Consider the following 26,524-nt stretch of genomic DNA (forward strand, 5'->3'; position numbering starts at 1 on the left):
CCTACCCCTACCCAGGTATTGAAAAGGAGGGAGTTCCTTCCTCAATTCCTTATCCCCATCCCACCAAAATTCCCATGTCTCTCAACCAAACAAAACACTTAATAGGCTTATTCCTCTAAACTCCTAATATCTCCTAAAAAACTCCCATCAAACAAAAGGACCGTTGGCGTTGGAAAGCCATCCACCGTAATATAATCAGAGTTGGGGTCCAGGCCGAAGGCTCGAGGAAATTACCATATCGGCCACCACCCCGGGCCACGTTCGGGACGCGGTTGCCTAAAAAGCGAAAATATATTCCCGGAACAAAGCAATAATAACCCGTCACGATTCGCCCACACGGCCTATCTATAAAGCCGCCCCCGTCTCCGCAAGGTGATCGTATTCAATCAGTTTATTCGATCGCCGGATACCCGAGGAAGAAGAAAAGATGAGCTACTACGGCCAGCAACCTCCCGTCGGCGTCCCGCCGCAGCAAGGTTCGAAATCTCCGGCTCCCCGTGTTCTTCTTCTTCTTCCTCCTCGGCTTTTTTTTAAAAAAAATTATGTGTGTGCTTGTGTGGTTTCTTGTGGATGGTTTGACTGAATCTTGGCCGTGTCTGGATCTTGTGTTTGTTCAGGTTACCCGGGGAAGGACGGCTACCCGCCGCCGGGGTACCCACCGGCCGGCTACCCGCCGGCGCAGGGCTACCCACCGGCTGGGTACCCCCCGCAGCAGGGCTACCCTCCGCCGTACGCGCAGCCGCCGCCCCAGCAGCAGCAGCACAGCAGCGGCCCTTCCTTCATGGAGGGATGGTGAGCACTTCGTCTCGTCTCGCCTCTTTTTTTTTTAATCAACAATTCAGCATCTTCTTCGTTGCTCTTGTGCACTACTAGTAGATTTTGAATTTGAAGTAGTACTAGATTGTTTGATTAGATCAAAATTTTAGTGCTATTTAGGCGGTTAGGGAGTAGTAGTAGTAATTACCGGACGCTGGTCTCAGATCTATCCACGCCGACGGGTGCGGTGGCCGGCGCGTCCGCCGCGGCGGCGGCGGCGGCGGCGGCGCACGTTCGCTGTGGTGGGGCCCTGAATGGACGCGTGAACTACCACCCCTTGAAACGTGGGTTTCGTTGACGTGTCGGTCCTTCCAAGCAAGGCGACGAGGAGGTTGCACTTGCATGCCACGAGGGGGTTTGGCTGTCTTCTCCTTGCACCAGCGATGGCCGTCTGATCTTGGATGGACGGCTGTGATGCAGTCACATTCCCTTGGTGCTTACCATTTGTTGTTTCCTTGTGAATTTTGGTTGGTTGCTGGAGTTTTGGCTAGAGGAAAGATAAGTTCAAAAGCCTGTAGGAGAATAAAAATGTGCTTTTCACAGATTACTTTGGGGAGAGGTCACCTAGGATAATACTACTATACTCCGTAGTAAGTATATCTTTCTTGGTTTTTTATAGAGAGATATTATATTTTCGTTGACGCGCTAATACCAAAGAACGGTTCTCTTCTTCCCCCCGAGATGATTATGATTAGTCTTGGCGGGTGTTCCATCACTAATTGTGTTGCTAACCTAGTTGCAATTTGAATAATGCAGTTTGTCAATGGACGGCTGGACATATTTAGGGACTTATTTTAGATTGAGCATATGCCTTTGTTCAAATGGCAATACTATACTTACCTGCTGCCTTTATCAGTTTCAATTTTGGTGTCATGATTCTAATGATGTTGTGTTGTAACAGCTTGGCTGCCCTCTGCTGCTGCTGTCTCCTGGACGCCTGCTTCTGAGGATAGAGGCGACGGGTGCAAGAGAGCTGAAGAGATTTGTTTCATGGAGCTGATCAAACCGAACTGCTATGAGAAAATGCTGCTAGATTTCGTGTTCGGCATTATTACCTGTTATTCGCCTTGTTTATGAACCTCTCTGAACCTGATTTATTTGATCAGTGTTTGATGGATGGCTAAAACTATATAGTTGTGTACTACTGTTGATTCCAAACTTGCTGGTGGAATTCAACCCGGGTTGTGGAGTGCAAGTTGAATTCGTTCTTGTTATGTCTGCCATTTGATTTCTTTACCATTGCTGCGGGGTAACACTTGCGTTGCTTTGAAAATACCCTGATCACCTCATAAGCCGCCGGGTCTCACTGGGCACTGACTTTGACTGGTGCGTTTCTTTTTGAAGGAATCTTACGTTTCTTGTTCGAACGAACAGCTTGCCCAGTAATTTTTTTCCTTAATTATTGTAATTACGATCATATATAACATCAAGGCGTCGCGACTAGCTGAAGTGAAATTCGTGTGGCGACATGCTTTTAGATATTTTCTGATAAATTCTTTTCCAGATTGCGTTGCCTGGATACTTTTCCAGGTCTTGAGGCTGTATCATTGCGCCAGGCACACGTCGTCTTTTTATACAGTAAAAGGCACAAGACAGATAACCCAAAATCAGATTGCGACGTCACGTTTTACACGTTACTAGGCATCGCCATTAGTGTTGTTCGGCTGTTAGCTGGTTAAATGAACCTCGCCCAGATAACCCAAATCCCAGTCCTGCATTGACCCTGTTATGATTCTGCCAGTCCTACATTTTGCGTTAGTTCGACCCTGATATGATTCTAGATTTCAGATTTTTATTAACGGAACATTTCGTACGAAAATTTTCAATATGATATTTTTCTTGAAATAGTTTTCTAAAGCTTCTTTACATTAGTTAATTAATTCATTTGTTTATATTCTTGAATAGGCTGACTAAAAACCAGATAATCCATCAATTTCAGCTTTTCTTATAAGGGAATCCGCGTGAGCCAGCCCAAGTTGGTTGTAAGCAATCAAACATCCACATGAACATTCATCATCGAGATGCAACGCCAAACTTGTGCTTCTTTTGGGTGCATCTTCTGGAATCAGCTTATGATAAAAGCTCTGACGGTTGCTGCTTTACATTTAATATATCCACATACAAACCGTGTCTAGAAGCCAAAATCATCTTGGCGCGTGCAAAGAGTGTACAAAATCAGGTTACCGGTTTTGTGATGAACCAGTCGCTAGTCTAACTGACTGGTAAGTGGATTTTGATCCGTGTATGCCGCCAGCCCTGGGGCCCCTGCCATGTGATTACCAAACTTTCATGGAAGACCAAACCCGAAATGTATTGCCATCAAACGGTCTTGCCTGGTCTAAAACTATGGCAGTAGAATGCCTCCAGGTGCACGCTATTGGCGTGCGTGTGAGGTCGTTATCAGCATCACATAAATAGGGAACCTGACGTAAAATATTCTCTTTTTGCCGGTTACTCGACAGATGGTGATCACTCCCACTTATCAGAAGTTCCTTTTCAAGCTTTCAGCCTACTTATATAGAATTTCTCCAGCTATGATCTACTCTGATTCTATTGTGCAACAAATTTCCTTTGCAACCATGTAAATAAATTAACACAACATTTCAAAAATCGACATCACTAACAGTTCCTATGTTTCTCTCCCTGAAATCCTAATTTAGTACAACATACCTTCAAAATTTGGTGGCGTCAGAGGCTCAGAGCTGATATAGTGTTGAACTGCACCAATTCCATATGCGTTATATCATCTGGCAGTAATATTGTTGGGAGTACCACTGGCGTGCTTTGGCTGAAGCTGCTTTATATAATACTTTGATCCTCGTGATAAATTGATGCGTTTTCTCCTTTGCTCAGGAATGGATTCAATCGAACACTCCAAGAAGCCACGCCGCACAAACCTGCATCAGTTTCAAATTAAGCGCTAGAGATATATAGAAGGCTTAGATATTATAATCTAGCCTAAAATCCTCACAAAATAAAATAATCTTGTAATATCTGAACATAGCTCCAGTAATTTGTCATTTTTCTCCATGTGTTTACTGTACTTGAAGTACCTTGATATTTTTAGTATGTACAGGTCCTAACTAAGCCATATGAAAACATATTAGATCATCAGCTAGATTCAAGAAAGAAATTATACGCCCAGCACAGAGTGACATACATATTGCACAACACAGACTGTTACATCGTCCTCTATGAATATTTTATTAGCCAAGTATCAATACTCCTTGTTATTCGAAACAGAGCACAATGATAGGCTATTTAGTCATTAAATCATGCATATGAAACAACCCATATAATGGACCAAGAGAAGGATAAAGTTGCATACCAATCAGCTGTCCGTGTCGTGAGCAAGAATAATTTCTCCAGACCAAGGGACATTGCTGCCTTCTCAATATAGTCTGAAGCATCATCATAATCTTGAGTAAAACAAGATGCACAATAGACTTTCCATAATAAATCAATACAGGTGCATAAAAGCTCTTCAAATACAAATGAGGAGTTGTTAACTGGAACAATGATGCGCAGAAAATCCACATTCATGTTTCCTGGCTTAGTAACAATCAGATAGTTTGGTAGTAGACTAGTAGTTACAAGACTACAGCATGAATTCCCTCTTTGCAGGTAGTTTCTTCCCTCTTATAGTTTTTAGGCTTACATGTGCATGTGACAAAATAAGTAGGTGGACGAAGGGATATGCACTGGCACATGATGTGTGTGCATGTTCAGGGAAAGGATGGTGGGAGTGTGGTTGCATTAAGCTACCGAAATAATGTTAAATGCATCTCAGGGAAATAATGTTAAACGCATCAAGCTTTTTCAGTTTTGCATCTTATGACAAGACATTGGATTTTGTTGAAGATAAATCCGTCTATTTCAAATGAAGATAAATACTGTTTGATTGTTTTTCGTGAGAGTGATTTTGCAGTCCTTGATGAAGCACTAAGAGGTACCACATTTTCTAGTGTAAAATTTGATACCTCTCGGAACCTCCAGTACTAGGAGGTACCAAATTTGTACTAAAAATTTTTGGTACCTCCTAGTACCTCTCAAGGACTGTAAAATTTCTTTGTGAAGTATTGGTTTTTGAAGTTTGAACCAACTACAATTTGATGGCTAACTTAAGGAAACCAAACAGGGATGACGTAAAGCAATGAGCGTACCAAGCAACTTGTCCCCTTGACCTCTTCCTCGGCATTCTTCAGATACAGCAATCGCAGCAACTTCTCCAGATTTATCTTCGGGAAATGGGAACAGAGCAGCACATCCAATGATTGAACCATCCCTTTCAACAACATAGAACGACTCCAGTGCTTCAAGAAGCTAAAAAGAATATAAAGCATAAATTAGAGCTAAATTGAAGCACACAACCGGATTCAACGAAAGCATACGCTGTAAAGATCATTAGGTAGGATTTTAGCACACCTCCTTATCAGTTCTCTTCACCAAAACACCAGATTCTTCTAGTGGTCGAAGAATTTTTCTTATCCCAAGAAGATCCTCCTCTCTAGCTATCCTTGTTCCTTCATACACATCCCTGAAAACCAAGTATTACTGTTTAAATAGACATCTCAACGTTAACTTGTAGAAGCTAAATTCTTAAATGTATTTAGTTCCTTATAAAAATATATATATCATGCTGAGGATCTTTGTAGCATTACTATGATGAAAAGATGCAGGCCATCGCAGCCAAGGGTACAACTTCAGAACTCGCATATACTATGACGAAAGTTAGGAAAGACCTTTGATTTTGTGCACAAATGACTTCTGTAGGAATTAGGGATGATGTTACAAGCAATTAACTGTTCAGGAGATGCATCTAAGTGCACATAAGGATAAAACAGGCGTCGGAGATTTTGCTTGTGCATGGAAACTGTAATATTTGATCAAAAACTGATAACAGAAGTCCAACATACCTAGCTATCATTGTTCCTGTACCATCTCTTGTAAACAATTCTAATAGCAGTGATCCATCAACTGTTCCATCTATGATATGAACTCTTTGAACGCCACCCTAGCATACAAGAAACAAATTTCATATTCAAGAATAAAAATAGAAACTGTCCTCAAACTTGAAAGGTTACACTATTGTACTATCCTCTCTCCTCAGCAAGCCTAAAGTAACACAGTAAATAATGAAAAATGAGATAAGGGGCTCCTTTTTGGTCCAACATGACTTGAAAGAAGAGAAGCACTTACATGGCATACAAATGCTGCTGCTGCCAACTCAGAAAGATAGGCATTTGATCTACTTAACCGCTCTTCACCACCAATAGCAAATCCTTGCTCACCAGATAAAATACCATTTCCATTGTTGAAACCCAAGCCATTATGGAAAGAAGCAGCATATGCACCAAGAGGACCGCTTCCGTTCAAAAATGGTTTGACATCCTCATGCAAATGACTGATACCCTCCTCGTCCACAACCTTGACATAATTTGCTGCGATATCACTTTGCTTAGCACGCTTTCTGATCAACATATCTGCTTCCTCAAGAGACATGAAAGGAATGACACGTCCATGCTCATCAAATATCTGGCCATCTACAATGCAGATCAGCTTATCCGCCTCAATGGCTAAAGCACACGCAGTAGCTACTTCATAAGTGCTGAATGCAGCCAAAGAAGATAGAACAAATTTAGTTTAGTAGGCTAGCTGCAGTATATAGAAAGAGTAGATGGGGCAATAGTACTTCAGAATCTTTGAATATAGACAGGACATTTACATATATTCTCATAAAAGTAAAAGAGTAAAAATGTGTGTGCATATAGTCACTACAAAGGTCATGGATAGAGAAAAAAACATACTTGCAGTTTAGCACTTCTCCTGAGCTCGAGTATCCCATATTGCTCACAACAACTATGCTATCACTATCAAGCCTTTCTTTTATTCGTGAAACATCAATTTTCTTAACCTCGCCGGTGAACCCATAATCAATACCACTAACTACTCCTCTTCTCTGCCAAAGGAAGAGAGTTACATAAATTTAGTTCTGCAGGACCTCCATGAACTGAAGTTCAGCATAAGTGATGGACATAATCACAAAAAAGACATGGAAAATAAACAAAAATAATCCACATGCACATTCGAATGGAAAAAGGCACTGAGCACACACATACAATGTTCCTATAGTACTAAAATTGTATTCAACCAAGGGAGATGGGAACTTTTCTTCACAGTTCAAGTTTAACAAGGCCATGACTATTGATCCTAGAGTTGTCCATGGTGTTCTTAACTCTTACTTCAGTGTACAAAAATGATAATTTGAACTTCACCCAAATGGACAACTTTCCAGCCAATAGTGTTTTCTTCTGTTTACATGGCAGTTGAAGGGTACTTTTCGTAAAACATTAAAAACCAGTTCTTAACAAAGAGGTTAGGAAGTTACATGATAGGGCGACTGGGAATAAATCGAACCACTTGAAGGGAATGCCTCAAAAGCGACTCAGTAGCTCAAAGGTTGTATTACTGTTAGTCAGTAACAACTTTAGTAACTACTACGTTGTCCAGATGTCAATGGTCATCTCAACTAAAACCCTCCAATGCTTATTGCCTAATTTGCATCATTCTGCATACATTATCTTAGGAGGAGTGTTTTACATAACAGGGTAAACAAGTCTGTAAGAGGTGAACAAGTCAATTAAAGGCAGGCCGATGAAAACAAAAATGTATAATTATGTGCCTTTTAAAGGAGAAAAGTGGTTTTTATTCATGGAGAGTTACAAGTATAAAAGTTGCCCTGAGCATAGTCTTCACAAGATAAGCAAAAGAACCAGATTAAGGCCAGATACTTGGAAGCCGAAGGGGCTTAGTTAGTAACAAATATTACCTTAGCACCAAGGAAGTTGCCACTTGCAACATTATCCACAAGACCATGCCAACGTCCAATAACACCATGTCTACGAAGATTCAACATTGGAGGACCAGGAGAAAGCTTGGCCTCAATAGTTAATCGTATTCTTCCAGCTGCCTCCATTGCAGCCTCTAATGAATCAGAATCAGTAACTCGGTACTGGCCAACATACTTGGCCATCCTCCCTAGATGAAAATTTATAAGATGAACATATGCAGTAGGAAATACTAAAAAAATAGTTGTAACTTGCAAGAAGAATCAAACATACTCAAGTTAGCAAAAGGCAAGATAAACATAATAGCCATTCCACATATTATCATCACAGCTAAAAGGACTGATGAAGTTTCATTTTTCAGTGAATGTGCTTCATCAAATTACTAATATAAATCACAACTGCAGTCAAGCTAGTCCCCATTCAAAAATCACACAGTATGCAATTCACTAACACAATCTCATCACAACTGAGCAGAAGAGTTCGACCAGGTTTCATGACATCCAGGACAGCCATAAGCTATAGAAACTAAATAATTCTCTTGAGTTTTTTTTAAAAAAAAATGTTTTGTGTATGCACTGAATAGTTTTCCTATATGTTGCTTTGTATACTTTTGATAAGATGTCCACACATAAGGCTTAAGAATCAAATTCTAACTTTTTCAATGGCATAGCCTTAGCATAAATATGTCCAATAAATACAGGGGCTATTTCCTAGAGTCAGGAGGTAAAGCTAAAGCCATTTTTTGAGGTATTAAGCTCAGCCCATTTGTTTCTAATAAAATGCTTAGGAATTTTTACAGGATTTTTAAACCCTAAAAAACTCTATGTTTCAGGAGTGAGCACAAGAATGGATGGCGAAGAGAACCTAGCAAGGATGGTTTGCACTGACCTCTTTCTGACAAGAGCTTATCAATTTGGACATGTGTTCCAGGAACAAGAACAAATTGAATCCCCAAACCATGAAGAAGTGAAATATCCTGCATATGATAAATTATAATTCAGTTCTAACTCCATAATGATAACAAGATAAGAAAAATTCTGTGGAGTTACTGCGACGAGTTAAGACTCAAAGGATCGCAATCATTTTAAGAGGTCCCTGAAGATTTGATCTCTGTTTTCCATAATAGTGCTAACTTCATTTAGGGTCAATGAATCAGACTCACTTCCATGGGAATCAAGGAGACCAGTCTCCTATTAGTCCTACCTCACACAAAATTGGTTAATTTTCATTCTGACAACTCAGTTCCAATCCCTATTAATCAAGGACATGAACAAATATAGGCTGACCACTAGAAAAACCTACAATCTCTCTCTCTCTCTCTCTCTCTCTCTCTACATAATAAATTAAATTTATGCCGTACAATAAGTAATGAGTATATGAAGCACACAAAAAAAGGAGAAGAAAATCACCGCCTGCATCTTCCTGTACCTAAGTTGCAAGCACTGTTCATCCGGGAAAAATCACCGTGTGCATCAAAAATACTAGTACTCGAAATCAAATAACAGAAGCAAACCATCCCAATACCTGCAGAATGCCGTCGAAGTGCGGCCCTGACACGACCTCGCTGGAGATGACGACCACGAAGGTGCTCCCCCTGTGGCCCCGGATGTACGGCCACGCCTCCCTGAAGAACCCGACGAACTCCTCCCGCGCGACCGCGCCGCCACCGCCACCGCTACCGCCTCCGGGATTCGCGGCCCCGCAGCAGCACCGGACACCGCGCCGCGCCCCGTTCGCCGGAGGCAGCCGCAGGGCCCGGGCGGGCTCGGCGCCACCCCGAGCAGCCACCGTCGCCGCTCCTTCGGCGGCGGCGCGAGCGGAGGCGACCGACGACGGCGAGGCCATCGGAATCGAACCCTAGGGATTGGAGAGGAGAGGGGACCGCCGCTGCGGCCCTTGCGGCGAGTAGTAGGTGGTTGGTTTCGGGAAGCGGATTGGCGCGCACGTAGTTGCAGCTGCTGCAGACCTGCGTGCGGCGGCGCTGCGGATTGGGCTCCACCTCCAAATCTCTCAACTTCTCAGCTCGAGCTGAGCTCTGAAAAGGTCTTAAAAGTTGACTAAAATAACATGATGGACCTGATGCTCATATTGGGTCACCCCGCGGACGGAAAAAGTGGCCCACGGAAAAACTGGCCGGGCCGGATCGGCCCAACTATTTCTCTTCAAAAAGTTGCAGGGCAAAACATGCGGTTCCCAGTCGGAAAAGCTAACGCGCGATCGATCGCGCGCGTTGATCAGCCCCCTCCCCACTGTAATCGCGCACCGCATTACTTTTATTTTGTTTTGTAGTAAGTTTATACATCTAAAGTTGGTACACATCAGGTTTACACATAGTTTATACATCTAAAGTTTGTATACTCAAAGTTTATAAGTTAAAAGTTTATATACCCGGTTCGAATTCGAATTCGAATCTAGATTCAAATATATTTTTATATATAATATTTCTATACATAAAGTCTTTATGAAATTTCTTTATATATACTTATAAGTATAAAGTTTATTCACATGAATATGTTTTCAAGTGTATTAGATTTCTTTTATATTTTTTAAATGGTTTGAAATTTATAGTGTGGTAGGAAGTGGAGAAAGGGGGAGATGTGTGCGTGTTAGGGGAGGGACGGGCGTGATGATCGCCCAAGGCGATCACCCATCCATTAGGCTTACCCGTTCCCAGTTACTACTCAGACCTTTTCCAAAATATAAAAATAGTTTTTTTGGACTACAAAAGTTTTTTTTTTCTTTACAAGTATGGTAAATGCAAATGCTAACAACTTGCGCACACTGTTATAGAACCGGCCTAGAAATCACATCGATAACCGAACATGTAAAAAACATCATAGGAGATCCAAACACGATAATGACATTGAGGTACGATATTTGTTAACGAGATTTAATCGAAGCCTACAACCTAAGGGCGTTGATTACGAATGCTCCTCCCAGATCAAACATAATTATAACATATTAGAGTTATAAGGACCCTTGATTTGATGTCATCGGCAGCCGCTCCCTCTCACATATACTAAGTTGTAATGCGGTTTATAACAAATGTATCTCTCTATTTAAAAGAGAGCTTAGGATAGAGTCCAACTCTAACTTTACCTACACCTATTACAAACTCCTAGTCCTACATTGTAATCGACCACGTACACATATTCGATACAAACTCTAACATACACACACCTCCCTATAAATATACGCGTACACCCTATCACTATGAACACCTCAAAAAGACTGAATTGTCACATCTCAAGATCGGCAAAGTCATCACAGATGTTTCGGTGTTGATGAGTGTGCCGTCTATTACTGAAAGAATAATTAGCAGTAAATACGAGCACCTCAAGTCTATAACTTGAACCGAATATATTGATTCCCCCACAAGTTATTTAACCAGTTGCTACGCTCACTTCAAAATAAACTTTTGATTACATGGCAAAGTCATAGCACACCACTACACAAGCTGAAAAGCAGAATAATTATACGGAGTACTACAACCTTTTATTTTGACTAGAAAAAATACCCATACGTTACAACGTGTGAAGATTATTTTAATCTTATTATTGTTATATAATTTAGTTAAGGTGAAATTCACTGTGAGAATTCACTTGGATATATATATATATATATATATATATATATATATATATATATATATATATATATATATATATATATATATATATATGTGTGTGTGTGTGTGTGTGTGTGCACACACACATATACACATATATATATAAGAAAATCATGAGCTACAGTTAGGAATCTGATCGTCTCAAGTTAGCATGTGGTATTTTTAAAGAGATTTTTTATATGACTCTTTTGTATTTTCCAAAAGTGAACAAACTTACAAACCGTCCCAAATACGAATATGATTTTCAAAAGTGAACGAACTTAAAAACCGACTCATACACGGATGACGTACCAAAATACCGATAAAAACATCTTTAATTTTTATAATAGTAGAGAGCAGACGCACCATTACACCCACTCACACGCTCACCACCCTAACATCTGTGTGTTTCCCTTGCTAAGCCATTTATTTTACATAAATTTTATAATAAGCTTTATAAAGAGATGATAGTTATTATATTCCCCGTAAAAATGCTGACTCACTAATGTGTCTTGAAAATGACCATTGTATACAAAAGTTGTGCATGAAAAAGAGGGGACCACCTACAAATCGGGTGTCCGACGCTATTCCATCGAGTAGATCAAAATTGTTTCACTAAGTAGATCAAAAATGTTTTAATCGTTTAAAAAACTGAAACACAACCAAATCACCTCATGAAACATTTTGCGACAACGTATGACACAACGGTTTTTGAAGCTGTTTCACCATATAAAAAAACAATGTTTTAGCAAAATAATGGAATGATGTTTCAATTCACTGCAACATTTAATATATACATAGTGAAACAACACGAGTGTACTTCCTGAAACAGTGTTTGATGAAACAGAAAATAAAACGGATTCTCTTAATAGAACGTTTTCATATTGTTAGAGTGCGCAGCCCGACCCACCAATCGTGGGCCACCTAGGGTCACATTGGGCCTACTCCAACACAGGCCCAACCGGAGCCACAACTTTAGGTCCTAGGCCTACACAACCCAAAAGATTAGTCTGATGAGTGAGGACCGCCCCCACCTTTTAAGTTGTGCTCCCCCATCATCAATTACCGATGTGGGACTAAACCCAACAATCTCCTCCGTCGTTGATCACCCAAGACACGCCAGATGACGACACAGGAACACGCGATATTTGTTAACGAGGTTCAGCCGAAGCCTACATCCCCGGGGCTCTGGTTATGGGCGCTCCTCCCCAATCAATATAGCTCATAGCCGCTACGAGTCCATGGCCACACTGCCATCATCTCCCTGCGTGTCTACGCTACATTATAGTCGCCATGGTTACATTGTGGTGCTCCCCTCTCTATTTAAGAGAGATGTCGGGTTACAGAGTCTAACTGTAACTCTACCCCTAACACCTATTTACAACTCTAAGTCTAACTATAACCAAATAGGACTAGTATATTCGACACCTATTCTAAAACATGAGTGATTATTGTAACGGCATATGTGGTGGGTGCGTGGTAAGGTCGGCGCGGAGGCGCGGTTAGCGCCCGACGCGGGGCATTTTCCGAAAAAGATGTCTAAGGATTACGCGAGACCGTGAGAGTGCGTACGTGCAAAATCATGGCGGAATTTCTCTCCCGTGTCTGCCACGGCCACCGGTGCATTGCATATGCGCACACGAGGAGCAAAGCTCGCGACCTCGCGCGTTGCACTGCGGCACTGAACGATCGACGGACGACGGCAGCGCGCGGCCGGGCGTCGCGCGCTGTACCGCAGCGCGCACCGCACCAACTGAACTCTGCAAGGTGCAAGCAACTAGCGTACGGCGTAGCGTCGCGCTCGCGCGGCCGCGCCTCGCCTCGCGACGTACGCGCTTGCGAATTGAAAGCCTTCCTTTTCGTCCGTTCCCTGAGACCCTGACCCGCGCCCACCCACTCGCCAAGCGGGAGCGAGACGGAGCGGCGCCTGCACCCGCGCGCCCGCCAATGGCAGGGCGGCCACTCGTCGCGCGGCGTTGCTACCCGCTCGCCACGGCACGCAGCACATGCCGTGCATGCAAAAGGGTGGGTTCTTATAAAAAAAAAAAAAGAGAGTAAGAAACGGAGCTGTAGCGTCGGTCCAAAAGTTTGTTTCTCGAGCAGGGAGATCGAAGAGAGAAGCGTTTGCCCTGCTGCTGCTCCGGCTGGCCGGTTTAAATTCGTGCTGCTGCATTCGGCCGGGTAGCTAGCCGGCCCGTGGTTGGGCTCCAGTAGGACACGCGACATGCATGCTCCACGTGTGACGCTTTGCCTGCTGTTTCGTGTACCGCAGCTGCATGTATGCGTAAAGTTTTTCTACTACTAGTTTATTTTTTATTGGGCGGACAGGTCGTCACAGTAGAGCATTTACCGTCGAGCAGCGTACTTTTTGGAACAGAAGAGTTAGATCCACAGTGTTTTACATATCCAGTCGATTTATGTTTGGGTTTGGGAAATTTCACCGGTGTAAAAAGCTTCTCACTTCATCGGGCACCGTCTTCTGAAATTTTTTTCGATATGAACTTTGATAAATTTTGCTCCTCGTCCAGGCGAAGAAACTCCGGCTTTGGCTATAGGAAACGGATGGTGCATGCATCTAGTCCCGACGAGCGACGTAAGCAAGCGTTCGCCCGGTCTTGATGTGTGCCACGTGCTGGAGACCGTCGTCACCAGCTTTTAATTCATCGGAAAGATAGCAAAGCGTTTGTCGTCGTGGTTTACATTGCATCGTCTGGTTTCCCTCCGAGATTTTGTATGTACATGCATGTATAGTCTCGTAGACCATACATGACCAGCAAAACCACGTGCGGATATATCAACTTTTAGGCGGTTTTGTGCTGGCTGAAACAATATGTACCTCAGCTGAGAAGTAATCTCGAAAGCATGAGTACACCACCGGAGTCGGAGTGTACATGCATGCATGCACGGCAAGGTATGACCAAAAAGCAGTTTTGACGCAGATTGATCATTCGATCTGGTAGTGAAAAACAGAAAAAAAAAAAAGGTAAAGTGGTGTGTCCCGGTGTCCGCCTATACGCTAAACTTACCGTGGTGCTAGAGTACAAGCGAGCCGGTTGGTGGAGGCGACCGCAAAAGCGCCACACGGCCTTCTGCCAATGAGGCCTCACGCCGTCACGCGGGGCACGCCAGCCAGCCAGTGACCGCGGCGGAACGCGCCACGGGGGACGATGCGCCCGAGGGGGGCGGACGCCGCATGCAGCGCAACGCGAGTACGCGACCTCGCCTCACCTCACCCCACCATACGCCTCGCGCTGCTGGCTGGAATCCACCGGAGCGCGCGGCCCGCGACTCCGCTCCGCCTACGTGTCGGCCGCGTCCCCGCGCGGTCGCCCACGTACCCCGCCCCGCCCTCCCACGTGCCCCTCCCCCCTGCGCGCATCCGATTGGCCGCCCACGCCTTCTTAACCCCACCACCCCACCACTCGGGCCCCAACGCATCCGTTCACCACCTGCGAGAGCGAGCGTACCGTTCGTTCGTTCGTCCGGTGTACGTCTCGCCATGGCCATGGTGCAGCCGGTGGACATGGCCGTGAAGGCCAACGAGATCATGGCGAGGTTCAGGCCCATCGCGCCCAAGCCCGTGCTGCCGGCGGCGGTGGCGGGGGTGACGGGTGGTGGTGACGGTGCTGCGGCGGTGGCGGCGACGAACCGCGTGCTCTGCCAGCTGCAGAGCAGGCCGTGCCGGGCGCGGAAGCGGGGGCGGCCCAGCGTAGTGCCGCCGGTGTCCCCGCCGGCGGGGGCCAAGAGGAAGAGGGCGCCGGCGTACCCGGTCCCCGTGGCGCCGCTCCGGTGCGCGGCGGTGGCCACGGCGACGAGGGCGCGCGTGTCGGTGGTGGTCGTCCCGGCCCCGGGGAGTGCGGGCGGGGTTAGTGCGCTGGCGCCGGTGTCGCCGAGTGCCGGGGACTCGACGAGGCTCTCGCCGACGGTGGTGGAGGTGGAGGACGAGGACGAGGACGAGGAGAGGGGCGTGGTGCTCGTGGAGCGCGACCTGCTGCGGAAGCTGCTGGAGCCGAAGGTCATCTCGCCGCGCGCGGTGCGCCCCGTGGGCTCCACCATCCACGTCGAGTCAGTCCACATCGACGTCGGCCGAACCGCCGCCGCCGCCGCCGCAGCCGCCCCGAAGACGGCGGAGGAGGTGGAGGCGGAGCTGGAGTCGGACTCCCTCCCGGCGGTGGTCTCGGACTCCAGCAACCGCGTCCGGCTGGTGAACGACGCGTACAAGCGAATGGTGGGGCAGCCCGAGTGCCCGTGGCTCGACGCCGTGGCCACCGCCGCGTCCAGGAGGATCAGCGGCGAGGTGGCGCTGGTAGTGTCCGAGCCGGCGGCGGCGGCGGCGGCGCTGCCGGAGACATGCAAGGGGTTCTCGTGCTCGGCCAAGATCGCGTGGGAGCGCGACGGCAAGTGGTCATCCGTCCATGCACCGTGCGACGTCACCCGGCTGCAGTGCGAGTCGAGGGACTACGTCTTCGCCTGGAGGTTCCGCGCCGCCGGCGACGAATGCAACACCCACCGCCGCGCCGCCGGCGACGCGTGACGACGTGATGCATCAAGCCGGAGCAAACTTTAGTAGTGCATAGATGTAATCGTGTTAAGGTGCAATGTTACTAGTAGTAGCAAACTAGATCGGCTGCTTCCTCTTTTGCGAAGCTTATAGGATGCAAGGCCAGGTTCTAAAGTATATATGATGTTGACCGGAGAATGCAAGGGAAAATTGTAACTTTTGCTTTAGTGAGATTTGTTTGTTCTCATGTAGTTTAGCACTGATGATCCATTTGACAGCGACAAGTGATTGCGTCTGCATGCATGGACATCCCAGGATAGATGCATGCATGGACAACCCAGGTTAGACAAATGCGTGGTCGCAATCACATTATCCGTGTCGCGTTATCAAACAAAATAAAGAAAAACGTCTTCACTGTCGTGTTCCAAGAGTTGAGAGCAAACCAGGGCAGAACAACACTTAAGTTTTGCTTTAACCACCTAAGCAAACAGGTAAAGGATCTTTATGAAATGATGTGGAAGGATAATGGTAAACAATTTTAGTACACAGGAAATCATTCTATTTGATCACAGTGCACGCTTATTATAATTGAGAGTTGGTTGAGGAACGGTCTAAGCCCACACTCGCACAACAGATTGGAGAAACCAAAAACAACACATATGGGGGTAAACACCATCTTGTGCATGTCCTGCTAGCAATGTAGCATGCAAGATTAGTGCTCAGGCTTGCTCTGCCTTCGGGGGACCCCTCCACTTGAAGTTCTCTGCATAAGATTTGGCCTGCATGATAGAAAAACAATTGGTTAATTACAGGGAAGCTACTAACTTAATGCACAACAACCTGGACGGTATGTATTAAATTGGTCAAAAAATCTGGGAGAAGAGTGATATCCCCTTCGTCCCGCAGTATTTGTCCTTCAAATCCTTAGCAAAAAGGGTAGCAGAGATGGTTAATTACACCCTTGGCAGGATGTATGAAAGAATGCATGCACCCTGAAAAGGCTGCCAAAACAGTGGTCGCGTTGCATCCGTAAGCTGTAGGCACGTAAATTCAACTACTATGGCAGCCAGTGGTGACTAGCTTGTCCTCATCGGCTTGGTACTAACAAAAGATAGGAGTTGATGAGGATGAGGGACTCTCTGACTAGATCACATTCGATGTACTCCTACAGTTGATGCAAATTTTGGATTTTTCCCTATCAATCTTCTGACTTGCTAAGTTGTGATTAATGTGAATGCTCTATTGCTATCTACTTTCTAGAATGAAAGGAGTGCCTTTCGTTCAATTCAAAGTCACGGAGACAGAAAATTCGAAGGTCAACAAATCAGTCGAGTGCCACCATCATGTAGCAGAACACCCGTTCGATCAGGACCTCCCGTCGTCTCTCCCATTTGGGTCATTGGCATTCATTTCAACCCCTGCTCAAGTTGGTCCTTCAAACTAATCTGATCAATCCTTCCTCACACCCAATGTTAAAGCATCCCATCACATGATTCCACGTCTCCTCTTCTTGTCTTACACTTCCAAGATGGCACTCTCAACTTCCCTCCTACGGTAGGCCTCCGCCCACTCCCTCAGTCTTAAAAGTATGCCACAGTTTCGTCCCTACAATCTTCTCACCAAGGGCACATTGTAACGCATTTGACATGATCTGCCCCGTCTACCATGTTTCATGTATCAGGTATGTGCTACATGCAAGCACATAAATAATAAGTATACTTATTTGCAATAAGCTACATAGCCTCATTTTATACAAAATGAGCTAATATGATTAGTATAGATGAAATTGTCTAAGTTTTTTTTTTCTATTCACTGGTGGCTTTTTCTTCACTTTGGCACTTCAACCACAATATCAACTATTTCCTGTGGGACTGTGAGGCTGTGACTACGTTATATCCACCAAAATGATGCAGACCACGTTCAACATCACATATTCCACCATCCAGAACACGGTATGTTGTTGAACAAAGTTAAAAAAGGGGCACTTAGTAGTAACTTGTAATGCATGAATTGACAAAATTATAAGGATGCAAGAATCAAAGCAACCAACTGGGTAGATATAAAAAAAATGCATCAACACAGTAAAATGGAAGATACGTAGGGAGGTGTACAGACCTTCAAAAGAGGTGTATGGCGTTTCCTAACCTGCAGGAAATAGACATTATGTGAGTAAAGAGTTCTAATTTCTTAAGAAATTTAGGAGGTGGATTCCGACAAATATAAAGGCTCGTGGTATGCCAATGAATACTGCACCATAGCCCCCCAAAAGCATTCCTACTGTCGAGAACATATTTTATACGCAAATAATATACGGGTTACAAATTGTTTGAACAAGCTCTAGTTTGCCACAGAAATAAAATCAAAGTTCCATGTGTCCTAACTAAAATTACAAGTACAACAAAAATCGGGAACAACAGATTTACTCCTTGAGTTATACGAAGGATTTTTAGAGATTTTATTTTTCAAAATTGAAACATCGACAAGTGATTCTGAAGACAAAGATTTAAGGCAAATAACATTAAATCATATGGCACATTGGATGCAAGGCAATCTGAAAATAAAAGACCATGCACCCATAAATGGACCAAATTTCATTCAGAAACCTGACCATCAGAATTCAGAACACTATAAAAGAACATTCCTTACTTTAACCTCTAAATTGTAAAGAATTAAGAATCAAATGATCCTATACATTCAAGAGAGAATATGCAATTAAATCCTGCTCCAATATATCCTAATATTTCAGAAATAAGTATAGCCTTATTTTTTAAACCTGATGTTAAGTATCAGGAATGGATAGACAGATAGTAAGAACTCACCACATAATCCCATCCATGCTTTTCAGCAAATGCCTTTGCTGAATCTGCACTGTCAAACGTAAGCCCTGCTTCACCAACATTAGCATATGGATCTCCAGTAGATGTCCATCCCATTAATGGGTTCTCCCACCTATTATTCACACAAATGTTAGAAGGGGAAAAAGCAGCAGCAACTGAAATAGTAATATCTAATTGTATGCTAGAATGCTATATAATAAGGAGGTGATACATAAAGCTAAATGAAGTAAATGCATGAGACATAAAAGAAATGAAATAGACTAAGTACACACTGTTTGACCAAACCAAGGTGACCACCTCAATGAGAGGTCAAATGCATCAGTTGCAAGGCTTTCATTGTACAAAAAAAAAGGGGGTAATCTCACGTTAAAGGAAAAAAAGAAACAGACTTCAATCGTCAATGAATTCTTCTGTTATGAATGTAAATCAAGTTTTAATATGAGACTATTTGTTTTCATTTGATATATTATTGAGGCAGTTCACCAAACAGCAACACAGGGTTTGAGGTAAATAATTCATGAAAATGAATCAACAATAACCAATAAAACAAAACTGGAAACATACTTTTGGGTTGACACAAAGTTGATTTTCCACCTCCCGACTTTGCCTGAACCCTGCTGAGATGCAGTCCTAGCGGGTGAATATATTACAACCTGCAAATACACAAGGATAAGTTGATCATGTCTTCCCAGCTAGGTAGTTGAAAAGCATACAGTGAGTCTTAAAAGAACAAAAGTGGCAGCAACAAAAATCATATTTTCTTTACAGTATAAATATTTAAACCTATCTGAATAACACAATCCTGTCATAGGCCATTTAGAAGGCCGTTTACTGTATAAACACTAAAAGGTGGGGGAGACCACTTGTTAACAGTCTAGTGATCTACAAGAACATAGATCACAATCAAAATATTTTCTAGGGCTCACTCTGTATAATAAATCTGCAAAAACATAAGATCTATTGATGTGTAGGCATCCTCTCTCTGCAGACAAACATAAGGTTGATAATACCATGAAAAATGTGACTGAAGTGGTGCTATCAGCATTGGGCCATATCATAAGATGCTTCTAAGCTCTTTGAAGTTAAGACGGATCTTTGAAACAACAGAAGAATTGATCATCAAACAATATTCGTATTAACGAGATTATGTTGTAGAGAAAACTATTTCATGGAAACTCTGTTCCTCAGAAGTCAGAACAAGAAACTACCACTATACAAGTAGGCCTCTACATGGATTTTGAGGTAACTACAAGAACTATGAAATGGTATGAAACAGACATTAGTTCATAGTCCAACAAGTTATCTAAATTCAATAGCTAAGCATTGCTAGCAATTTCATCTTTCTTTGTATGCAGTTAGTTCTATCAAATGTATTTTTAAGTTTGATGTACACCAAGAAAATGGATAAATAATAAGCATCCTAGCATCATCTAAACTCTGGTATGTACAGTTCTCTAACACCAATACTGTCAACTCTAATCACAAACAATTTGAAAGGTAAGAACATACACCTATATACATTCAGTCATTCACAGTACATAAACCAAATCAGGATAATTTGATCAAACTCTGTTGCCTCCAGCCCTCCACTAACATAATCTAAAGTGGGAGAACCCAACCTGGAGAGCAGCACATTCCTCCCAAGTTCTAAACGCAGTTCAAACCACACAAGCGTAAAACATCATCACCAAATTCGCATTTCTATCCACTCCACGATTCGAACGTTTACTAGCGATAGCACTGTAGTCCGTACGACGAGTTCACGACCCGACGCCTCCAGGCTCTATGCCTCTATCCCTAAACACGAGTAACGACCAAAACAACCCACCAAACCTGGACATCTCGAGCGATTCCCACACGGATCCGCGAGGGCTAGCCAATCTATCGCCACTACATAAATCAGAGGTAAGGTCAGCGAAGCACCGCACCTTGCGGCGGAGGTGCTCCTCGGGGATGCCGGAGACCATGCCGATCTCGCCTGGCTTGATCTCGACGAGGGCGTCGGACGCCGCCGCGGAGAGCATCCGCGCGGGCGCGGGGGACGGCGAGAGGAGCGCGCGCCCCAGGGAGGGGAGGCTCCGCCGGAGCGGGGCGGCCATCTCGTCGGAGCCGTACGCCGGTGAGGCGGATGGTGGAGGAGAGAAGGGGCGGACGAGAAGGCCGAAGGGGAAACACCGAGAGAGAGAGAGAGCACTTCAGAACTTGGGAGAAGAGACGGCTGGACCGAGGATATGTTGGAAGCAGCTCATGTTGGGCCAATCTTCTCGGCCCAGTGTTGTGGGATCCGATTGGTTTATGGGCCGGGCCTTGCGGCCCAGACTGGTGCGAATTCGATTTGTTTCTGTGTGCTGGGCCCAGTTATGGTCCAGTGGGTGATCTGCAGCCTTGGAGTTGAAGGCCCATACCGAGGTTAGACTGGCTCGTTGGGTTTTGGTCCAGATGAACCACTGACTTATCTGGGCCGGCAATGTTATATTGGGCTGCCTCTGGAATAATTCTTGATGGCCCTTTTGATAAATTATAGAATTCATTTTTCAGTTCCGTTATTTCAACTACACCGTGATGAAGTTCATCAAGAGCATAATCACCCATAATAAGTGTATTCAGATAATTTAATACACCATTTGGTCATGAATATTTGATGGTTAGGCCGGACAATATTTGGATGGCAAATTTTACTATAAAACATCTAAATTTCGTGTAATTTGCTGATAGACATCAAAAAAACATTCACAAATGAAAGACATCTAAAAATACTGGTAATTTGTTAGAGAACAATATCGACTCAATTGAAAAGATAAATTCTTGAGAAAGACAAGAATGCCCCTAGAATCACATGCTTCAAACATAACGTTAAAGTACAATTTAGAAATTATGCAACTATAAATTTAGCATCACCCCAAGTACATCACTAGTATACGTGATATTTCATCTTCACTCTACTCTCAGTTCAAAATCTTTTGACCGTGGGGGCATCCTTGTCTTTTTTAAGAACTTTTCTTTTCAATTGAGCCGAAAGTGTCATTTAGCAAATTATTAGTTTTTTAAGAGTGTCTTTCAGCCGTGACACGTTTTTATGATTTCTATCAGCAAACACAAATTTTGAGTGTCCTATAGTTAACTTTACCTATTTGGATCTTACTTTTGAAACTTTAACTATCAATAGTCTTTGAAATGCTTAGTTTAAAAACAAAAGACTTGGTAGTATCAATGTTTTATGCCCATAATATAGACTAATTAAATTTTATAAACTTAATACTAATTGGCCGAAACTTGATTTTAACGTTAACTATCTAGAAAACGAGGGAGTAAGTCTTTTGTATTTCGCCTAAGAATGAAAAGTGATTAACATTGTGTAGGAGGACAAATACGTATGACTATGATCACATGAAGTTCTGAAAAAAAAAGATCACATGAAAAATGCAAGATTACATCTCTAAATCATTTCAACATCGATGCCAAAGAAATCCACAAATAAGTCCACCTGAATATAGTATAAATACAAACGATATTCCTATCTTGGATCTTTTTCCTAGTTCTAGAACAGTACATTTTATTTAACAACACTACAAGAGAACGGAATTTTGGTGACTGCCCCTCACTGTCACGAAATGGCACAAGACTGTCACTAAGATTTTTCGTGAGAACGTACCGTCACGAAACACCCGTCACACTTTGTTGGTCACGAAATCTAATGTTCCGTGACGGGAAGCTGTCACAAGTCACCTTGTGACTGTCTAGCAATCACCAAAAGACAATTCCATCATTTTCCCTGTTTTGGTCATTTTTCCCGACAGTCGTTCCTTAGCTGTAAGGAAAAGTTTTTCGTGAAGGCAATAGCAGTCACAAAACATTATTCTTTGACTGATTTTGGCTGTTAGAAAATACCTTTGGTGACTGGGTTGCCATCACAAAATAGATCCACAAATGGGTGTATAATTAATACGTCAATACTTAATCTACAACGGTAATAGATGTAAGAAAGTAGCATGCCACAAGATCATGCATGTCCACAATCAATTTTCAAGTAAAAAAACATATTATCATTTAACACCCATTCATGCGCACCCACATCCATAAGTGTGTACAGGTCTCAACAAAATATTGTATAAGACAAACAACAATATTGAAGTGAATAGTAATTCCATAGAAATCACAGCCCAGTGGCCTTTCACTAGAAGCAAAAACACAATCCTATTGACATCTATGACTCTTCCTATGTTCTGTATTCTTCATCCTCTGTTTCACACTCTTCTTCCTCTTCTTCCTATGTTCTGTATTCATCCTCTGTTTCACACTCTTCTTCCTCTATTTCATACTCTTCAGACCCCTCAGAACAGTCCACATCTAATTCAGAATTCTTTAAATGAAATAAGCAGATGAGAGAAAACAAACAATTAGTCATCGATACATATGGTAAAGCATAAGTAATATTGCTTATAGGCCACAGTCATATTGAAGCATGCTAAAAGATTAAGAACTGGTTTTGTTAAGGGAACATTGTGCCGGCAAAAGAACTTAATTCTAAAGTCTTGTGGATACAAAATAGGGCATGCTAGACAACAAATTGAAGAAAAATGGAGATATTGCAGTATATATGTATGCTAGGTAAACCATTTAGAAAACATGCCATGCTATGTATGAAAATACTGGAAATAAATAAATGAAATGTATCTTGCAGACTTTATAATAGCATTCAATCATCCATCCATGCATTGTGAGCAACCATTGTTCACTAACAGTAAAGACATCAGTTTCACACTCTACTACAATAAATCATTAAAACAACAAATTATACATTTGTCAAAGCAAATGTACCTCTCTTTGTGACTCCCACCTTGAAAGTACCTCCTCAGGTATGTCCATTCCAAGCTTCTCATATACTGCCTATAGGCATGCAAGTTAAATTTGCTAATTGGATTTTTCTGTGAGCGGAAAAAAATAAATGAATCTGAGATTGATTTAGTAGTTATTACCTTTAGCATTCCACGTTGTTCTTGTATCATTCCACGCTGTTCACGTATCATTCCACGCTGTTCAGTCACTTCATGGCGAAGTTGTGCATTCTCACGCACTACAGCATTGTAAGAATTCGTAGATCCAGATATTCCAGATTTCTTATGTTTAACAGCAGCAAGAACTTCAGTTTTCTTGAAAACTCCGTTGCCCATTGCAAACCGTCCATGTTTCAGTCCACCAAAAGCTTTATATATCACATTCCCATCTAACTCACTGCTCACAGGTTGCTGCTCCTCACCATGTTCTTCGTGATAAACTTGACAGTAAGTATTCTATAAAAATGAGAAAGTAAGTGTGGTTTGTTGGTAGGATCACAGAACTACAAACACTAAGCTTAAGATAAGGAAATAATTCAACTAATGGCTTACTACATAAAGACTCTTGACTTAACTTATTAACTTGACTCTCACTTAAATGCAGCAAGGATCTATAAAATGTGATGCTGAGAACTATTCAGGAACCAACTCACAATTCTTTGTTTGACTTTCTCGCTGCGGATTTGGCCAGACCCTTTGAGTGAGGCTTTAAAGCCAGCCATTTGAACTCTGTAGGTATCCAAGCCACTTGCATTTTCTGGTCCAAGTTGATACACCTATAAGCAATGAACAACATGTGATGAAAAAAAATCAAAAGTGTTGATACTATATATGAACTATTGTCATTTATTTACCAGGTTTTGTTGTATAGTGCAGAATGGAAGAGATCCTCCCCGCTGTTGAGCATAGTCTTCATTAGCAAAACGTGCATCTTGACCTTTTTTGCGCTTCTCCTTGTACTTATCTGATGTCCACCAGTGACAAAAGCACTTCCAAGCGTCCACATTAATCCAATCTAATTTGCATGTCATGTACTGCTCAAAATTGAGTTCAATGGCGCTGGCATTTTTTCCTTTGATCCCTTTACCATAGTACTTCTTCACAGCATCTACACGTGCCTGGCAAATTATCTTTGGAAGTCTAGCTTGACAATAGTTGTCAATATTCTTGTCCAGCTCCTCCATGTCTTCTTCTTGGGCAGTGAAGAATGACTGGAAAAAAAAGGGGGGAAATAAGTGTTTACTATATTCTGTGGTATCCCTACATAGCTATGTGAGTATTGTAGAAAGCTATGCAACCCTAATACTTGGAATGGTACCATAGTAGATTGAACTTCTAACACTTTTTTTAGCAATACAGTAAAAATTTTTGAGGAAAACACATACCCAGAATTCATCTTTTACTCTATCACCAGCTGTCATGCCATTATGATCCTTCTCCCCAAAGTAGTGACCCCATGACATGGCCAATCTCTTTCTTTTACGTTGTCCAGGACCTGCATATTCTTTAACCAACCCAGGATACTCTCGTCTTAAAGATGTACCAAGCACAGAACCTGTTTGTCGTTCCATCTTTGGCTTGAAATGTGTGTAAGCGAAACCCCTATATACAAGACGTCACATTAGTATATATAGTGCAATACAAATTTTATACATAACAGATAAATAAAGGGATGTAAGGAGCTACATACGCATCTCCCCTGGGAGATATCTCAATCCTCTTATAATTCCTAGGTCTTGTAAGTTGTGTTGTCCCTCTTGTATTCCTTTCCTCCTGATAAGTTCCACCTCCAGCAGCGGTAGAAATGGTAGACCCACTAACATCCCTCGAAGATGATGGTTCCCCACGTGGATGCATAATACGACTCATCTCTGCAAACATTTTATAAATAACATTAATCACATAATTTATTCTTACTGATTATGAATACATGAAGTAAAAAGAACAATAATATGAAAGTTCATTTTCTAGGACTGAAACAATTCTTTTCATACAGAAAGTAAACATGCTGAGAATGATTTTTTTCATCATGATATAGAAAGTAAAATAAGAACAACCAAAACAGTGGCATGTCAAAATTCATTCGGATCATAAATCTCATGATTTGTCTGATCATCATTTTCGTTTTCCTCCTCGCTGTTGTCCTCTTCTATATTTTGAGATTGATGATGTGGTGCTGTTGTTGCCCTTTTTTGTTGCTTCCTTAGTAGTTCAAGCTCTTTAGGGTCAGTGATTTCATCTGAACAGTCAACAACTGCAGTGCTAGCTTCTAGGTCAGCTCCAAGATCAACTATAAATTCACTGTCCAGAACACTCTCTTGAAAGAATGGCATCTCATTTGTTGTCCCATCTTGATCATTGGAATCAGGAATCACTTCAAGAGCAGGCAATCTATCCCGAGGAGTAACATGATAAACAATGCACCAGTCATGCAGATCTGTTCTTGATGAGCATGCATATGGAACGTAATAAACTTGCTTGACTTGATTTGCCATCACAAAGGGGTCAAAATTTGACAGTCTTGAGGTTTGCTTCACCTCCACCAAACCAGTATGTTCACTGCGCCTCACACCAGACGGTGTTGGGTCAAACCAGCGACAATCAAACAACACTAGCTCAAGCTGCAAACTACCTTCCCAAGACACTTTTATAATATCCTCAATGACACCATAATACTCTAAAGTATTATTATTCTCATCTACACTACTCACACAAACACCAGTATTGATAGTGGTCAGTGCTGCTCTTTTTCCCTCATACTTTTCTGATCTGAATCTATAGCCATTGATATCATAGCATCCATAAGAAGTAACCCTCCTACGAAATCCATAGGACATTTGGCACAATGCAAAATCAACATTACTTGGCCCCATGCACTGCAATAAGGGATTTTTGTTATCAGTCTAATGTGTTTTTAAACTAAACAAATCTAGATTACTAGATTTAGTTTCACTCTAAAGTATAAGAATTTGAAGAAAATTACTAGATTTTTGAACCAGTCAAAAAAATTAGGCCCTTCATTGGAGCCACGCACTCCTTTCCAACCATTTAGTCTCAAATCATCAATTTGCTTCTGAGTA

General features: G+C 42.7%; 4 protein-coding genes and 2 long non-coding RNA genes across 6 annotated transcripts; 2 read left to right on the plus strand and 4 right to left on the minus strand.

Moving 5' to 3' along the window:
• The first annotated feature begins 308 nt into the window (after positions 1-308).
• On the plus strand, positions 309-2,039 carry LOC127779489 (cysteine-rich and transmembrane domain-containing protein WIH2-like). The gene is made up of 3 exons (XM_052306280.1): positions 309-476; positions 618-792; positions 1,718-2,039. Exons 1-3 carry the CDS (start codon positions 428-430, stop codon positions 1,761-1,763), a joined length of 270 nt encoding a protein of 89 aa, XP_052162240.1. The 5' UTR covers positions 309-427; the 3' UTR covers positions 1,764-2,039.
• Positions 2,040-3,240: 1,201 nt separating this feature from the next.
• LOC127779488 (probable amino-acid acetyltransferase NAGS2, chloroplastic) lies at positions 3,241-9,669 on the minus strand. Its single transcript, XM_052306279.1, has 10 exons — positions 9,189-9,669; positions 8,553-8,640; positions 7,646-7,854; positions 6,624-6,775; positions 6,016-6,424; positions 5,733-5,830; positions 5,242-5,353; positions 4,980-5,139; positions 4,145-4,217; positions 3,241-3,713 (listed from the first exon to the last, which is right to left on the minus strand). Exons 1-10 carry the CDS (start codon positions 9,507-9,509, stop codon positions 3,560-3,562), a joined length of 1,776 nt encoding a protein of 591 aa, XP_052162239.1. The 5' UTR covers positions 9,510-9,669; the 3' UTR covers positions 3,241-3,559.
• A 5,052-nt stretch (positions 9,670-14,721) lies between these two features.
• LOC127780596 (uncharacterized) lies at positions 14,722-16,212 on the plus strand. Its single transcript, XM_052307518.1, has one exon. The coding sequence runs from the start codon at positions 14,771-14,773 to the stop codon at positions 15,803-15,805; it is 1,035 nt and encodes a 344-aa protein (XP_052163478.1). The 5' UTR covers positions 14,722-14,770; the 3' UTR covers positions 15,806-16,212.
• Positions 16,213-16,273: 61 nt separating this feature from the next.
• Positions 16,274-20,813, minus strand: LOC127780597 (NADH dehydrogenase [ubiquinone] iron-sulfur protein 4, mitochondrial). Its single transcript, XM_052307519.1, has 5 exons — positions 20,538-20,813; positions 19,174-19,262; positions 18,592-18,721; positions 17,888-17,917; positions 16,274-16,551 (listed from the first exon to the last, which is right to left on the minus strand). Exons 1-5 carry the CDS (start codon positions 20,706-20,708, stop codon positions 16,492-16,494), a joined length of 480 nt encoding a protein of 159 aa, XP_052163479.1. The 5' UTR covers positions 20,709-20,813; the 3' UTR covers positions 16,274-16,491.
• A 2,012-nt stretch (positions 20,814-22,825) lies between these two features.
• On the minus strand, positions 22,826-23,628 carry LOC127778479 (uncharacterized). The gene is made up of 3 exons (XR_008018512.1): positions 23,586-23,628; positions 23,428-23,496; positions 22,826-22,969 (listed from the first exon to the last, which is right to left on the minus strand). It is a non-coding gene; the product is annotated as an uncharacterized LOC127778479 (long non-coding RNA).
• Positions 23,629-24,531: 903 nt separating this feature from the next.
• Positions 24,532-25,215, minus strand: LOC127778609 (uncharacterized). The gene is made up of 3 exons (XR_008018536.1): positions 25,135-25,215; positions 24,830-25,046; positions 24,532-24,655 (listed from the first exon to the last, which is right to left on the minus strand). It is a non-coding gene; the product is annotated as an uncharacterized LOC127778609 (long non-coding RNA).
• Between the last annotated feature and the right edge of the window lie 1,309 nt (positions 25,216-26,524).

The sequence above is a fragment of the Oryza glaberrima genome, chromosome 7, assembly GCF_000147395.1.
Source record: "Oryza glaberrima chromosome 7, OglaRS2, whole genome shotgun sequence".
NCBI lineage: Eukaryota > Viridiplantae > Streptophyta > Magnoliopsida > Poales > Poaceae > Oryza > Oryza glaberrima.

Coding starts and splice junctions, on each gene's coding strand:
- LOC127779489 (XM_052306280.1), top strand. CDS start 428: ATGAGCTACTACGGCCAGCAACCTCCCGTCGGCGTCCCGCCGCAGCAA. Junction 477..617: donor CGGCGTCCCGCCGCAGCAAG/GTTCGAAATCTC, acceptor GTGTTTGTTCAG/GTTACCCGGGGAAGGACGGC. Junction 793..1,717: donor CCTTCCTTCATGGAGGGATG/GTGAGCACTTCG, acceptor GTGTTGTAACAG/CTTGGCTGCCCTCTGCTGCT.
- LOC127779488 (XM_052306279.1), bottom strand. CDS start 9,509: ATGGCCTCGCCGTCGTCGGTCGCCTCCGCTCGCGCCGCCGCCGAAGGA. Junction 7,855..8,552: donor TAAGCTCTTGTCAGAAAGAG/GTCAGTGCAAAC, acceptor ATTTTCATCTAG/GGAGGATGGCCAAGTATGTT. Junction 6,776..7,645: donor GCAACTTCCTTGGTGCTAAG/GTAATATTTGTT, acceptor TTCCTTTGGCAG/AGAAGAGGAGTAGTTAGTGG.
- LOC127780596 (XM_052307518.1), top strand. CDS start 14,771: ATGGCCATGGTGCAGCCGGTGGACATGGCCGTGAAGGCCAACGAGATC.
- LOC127780597 (XM_052307519.1), bottom strand. CDS start 20,708: ATGGCCGCCCCGCTCCGGCGGAGCCTCCCCTCCCTGGGGCGCGCGCTC. Junction 19,263..20,537: donor AGGAGCACCTCCGCCGCAAG/GTGCGGTGCTTC, acceptor GTGTATTTGCAG/GTTGTAATATATTCACCCGC. Junction 18,722..19,173: donor AACTTTGTGTCAACCCAAAA/GTATGTTTCCAG, acceptor TGTGAATAATAG/GTGGGAGAACCCATTAATGG.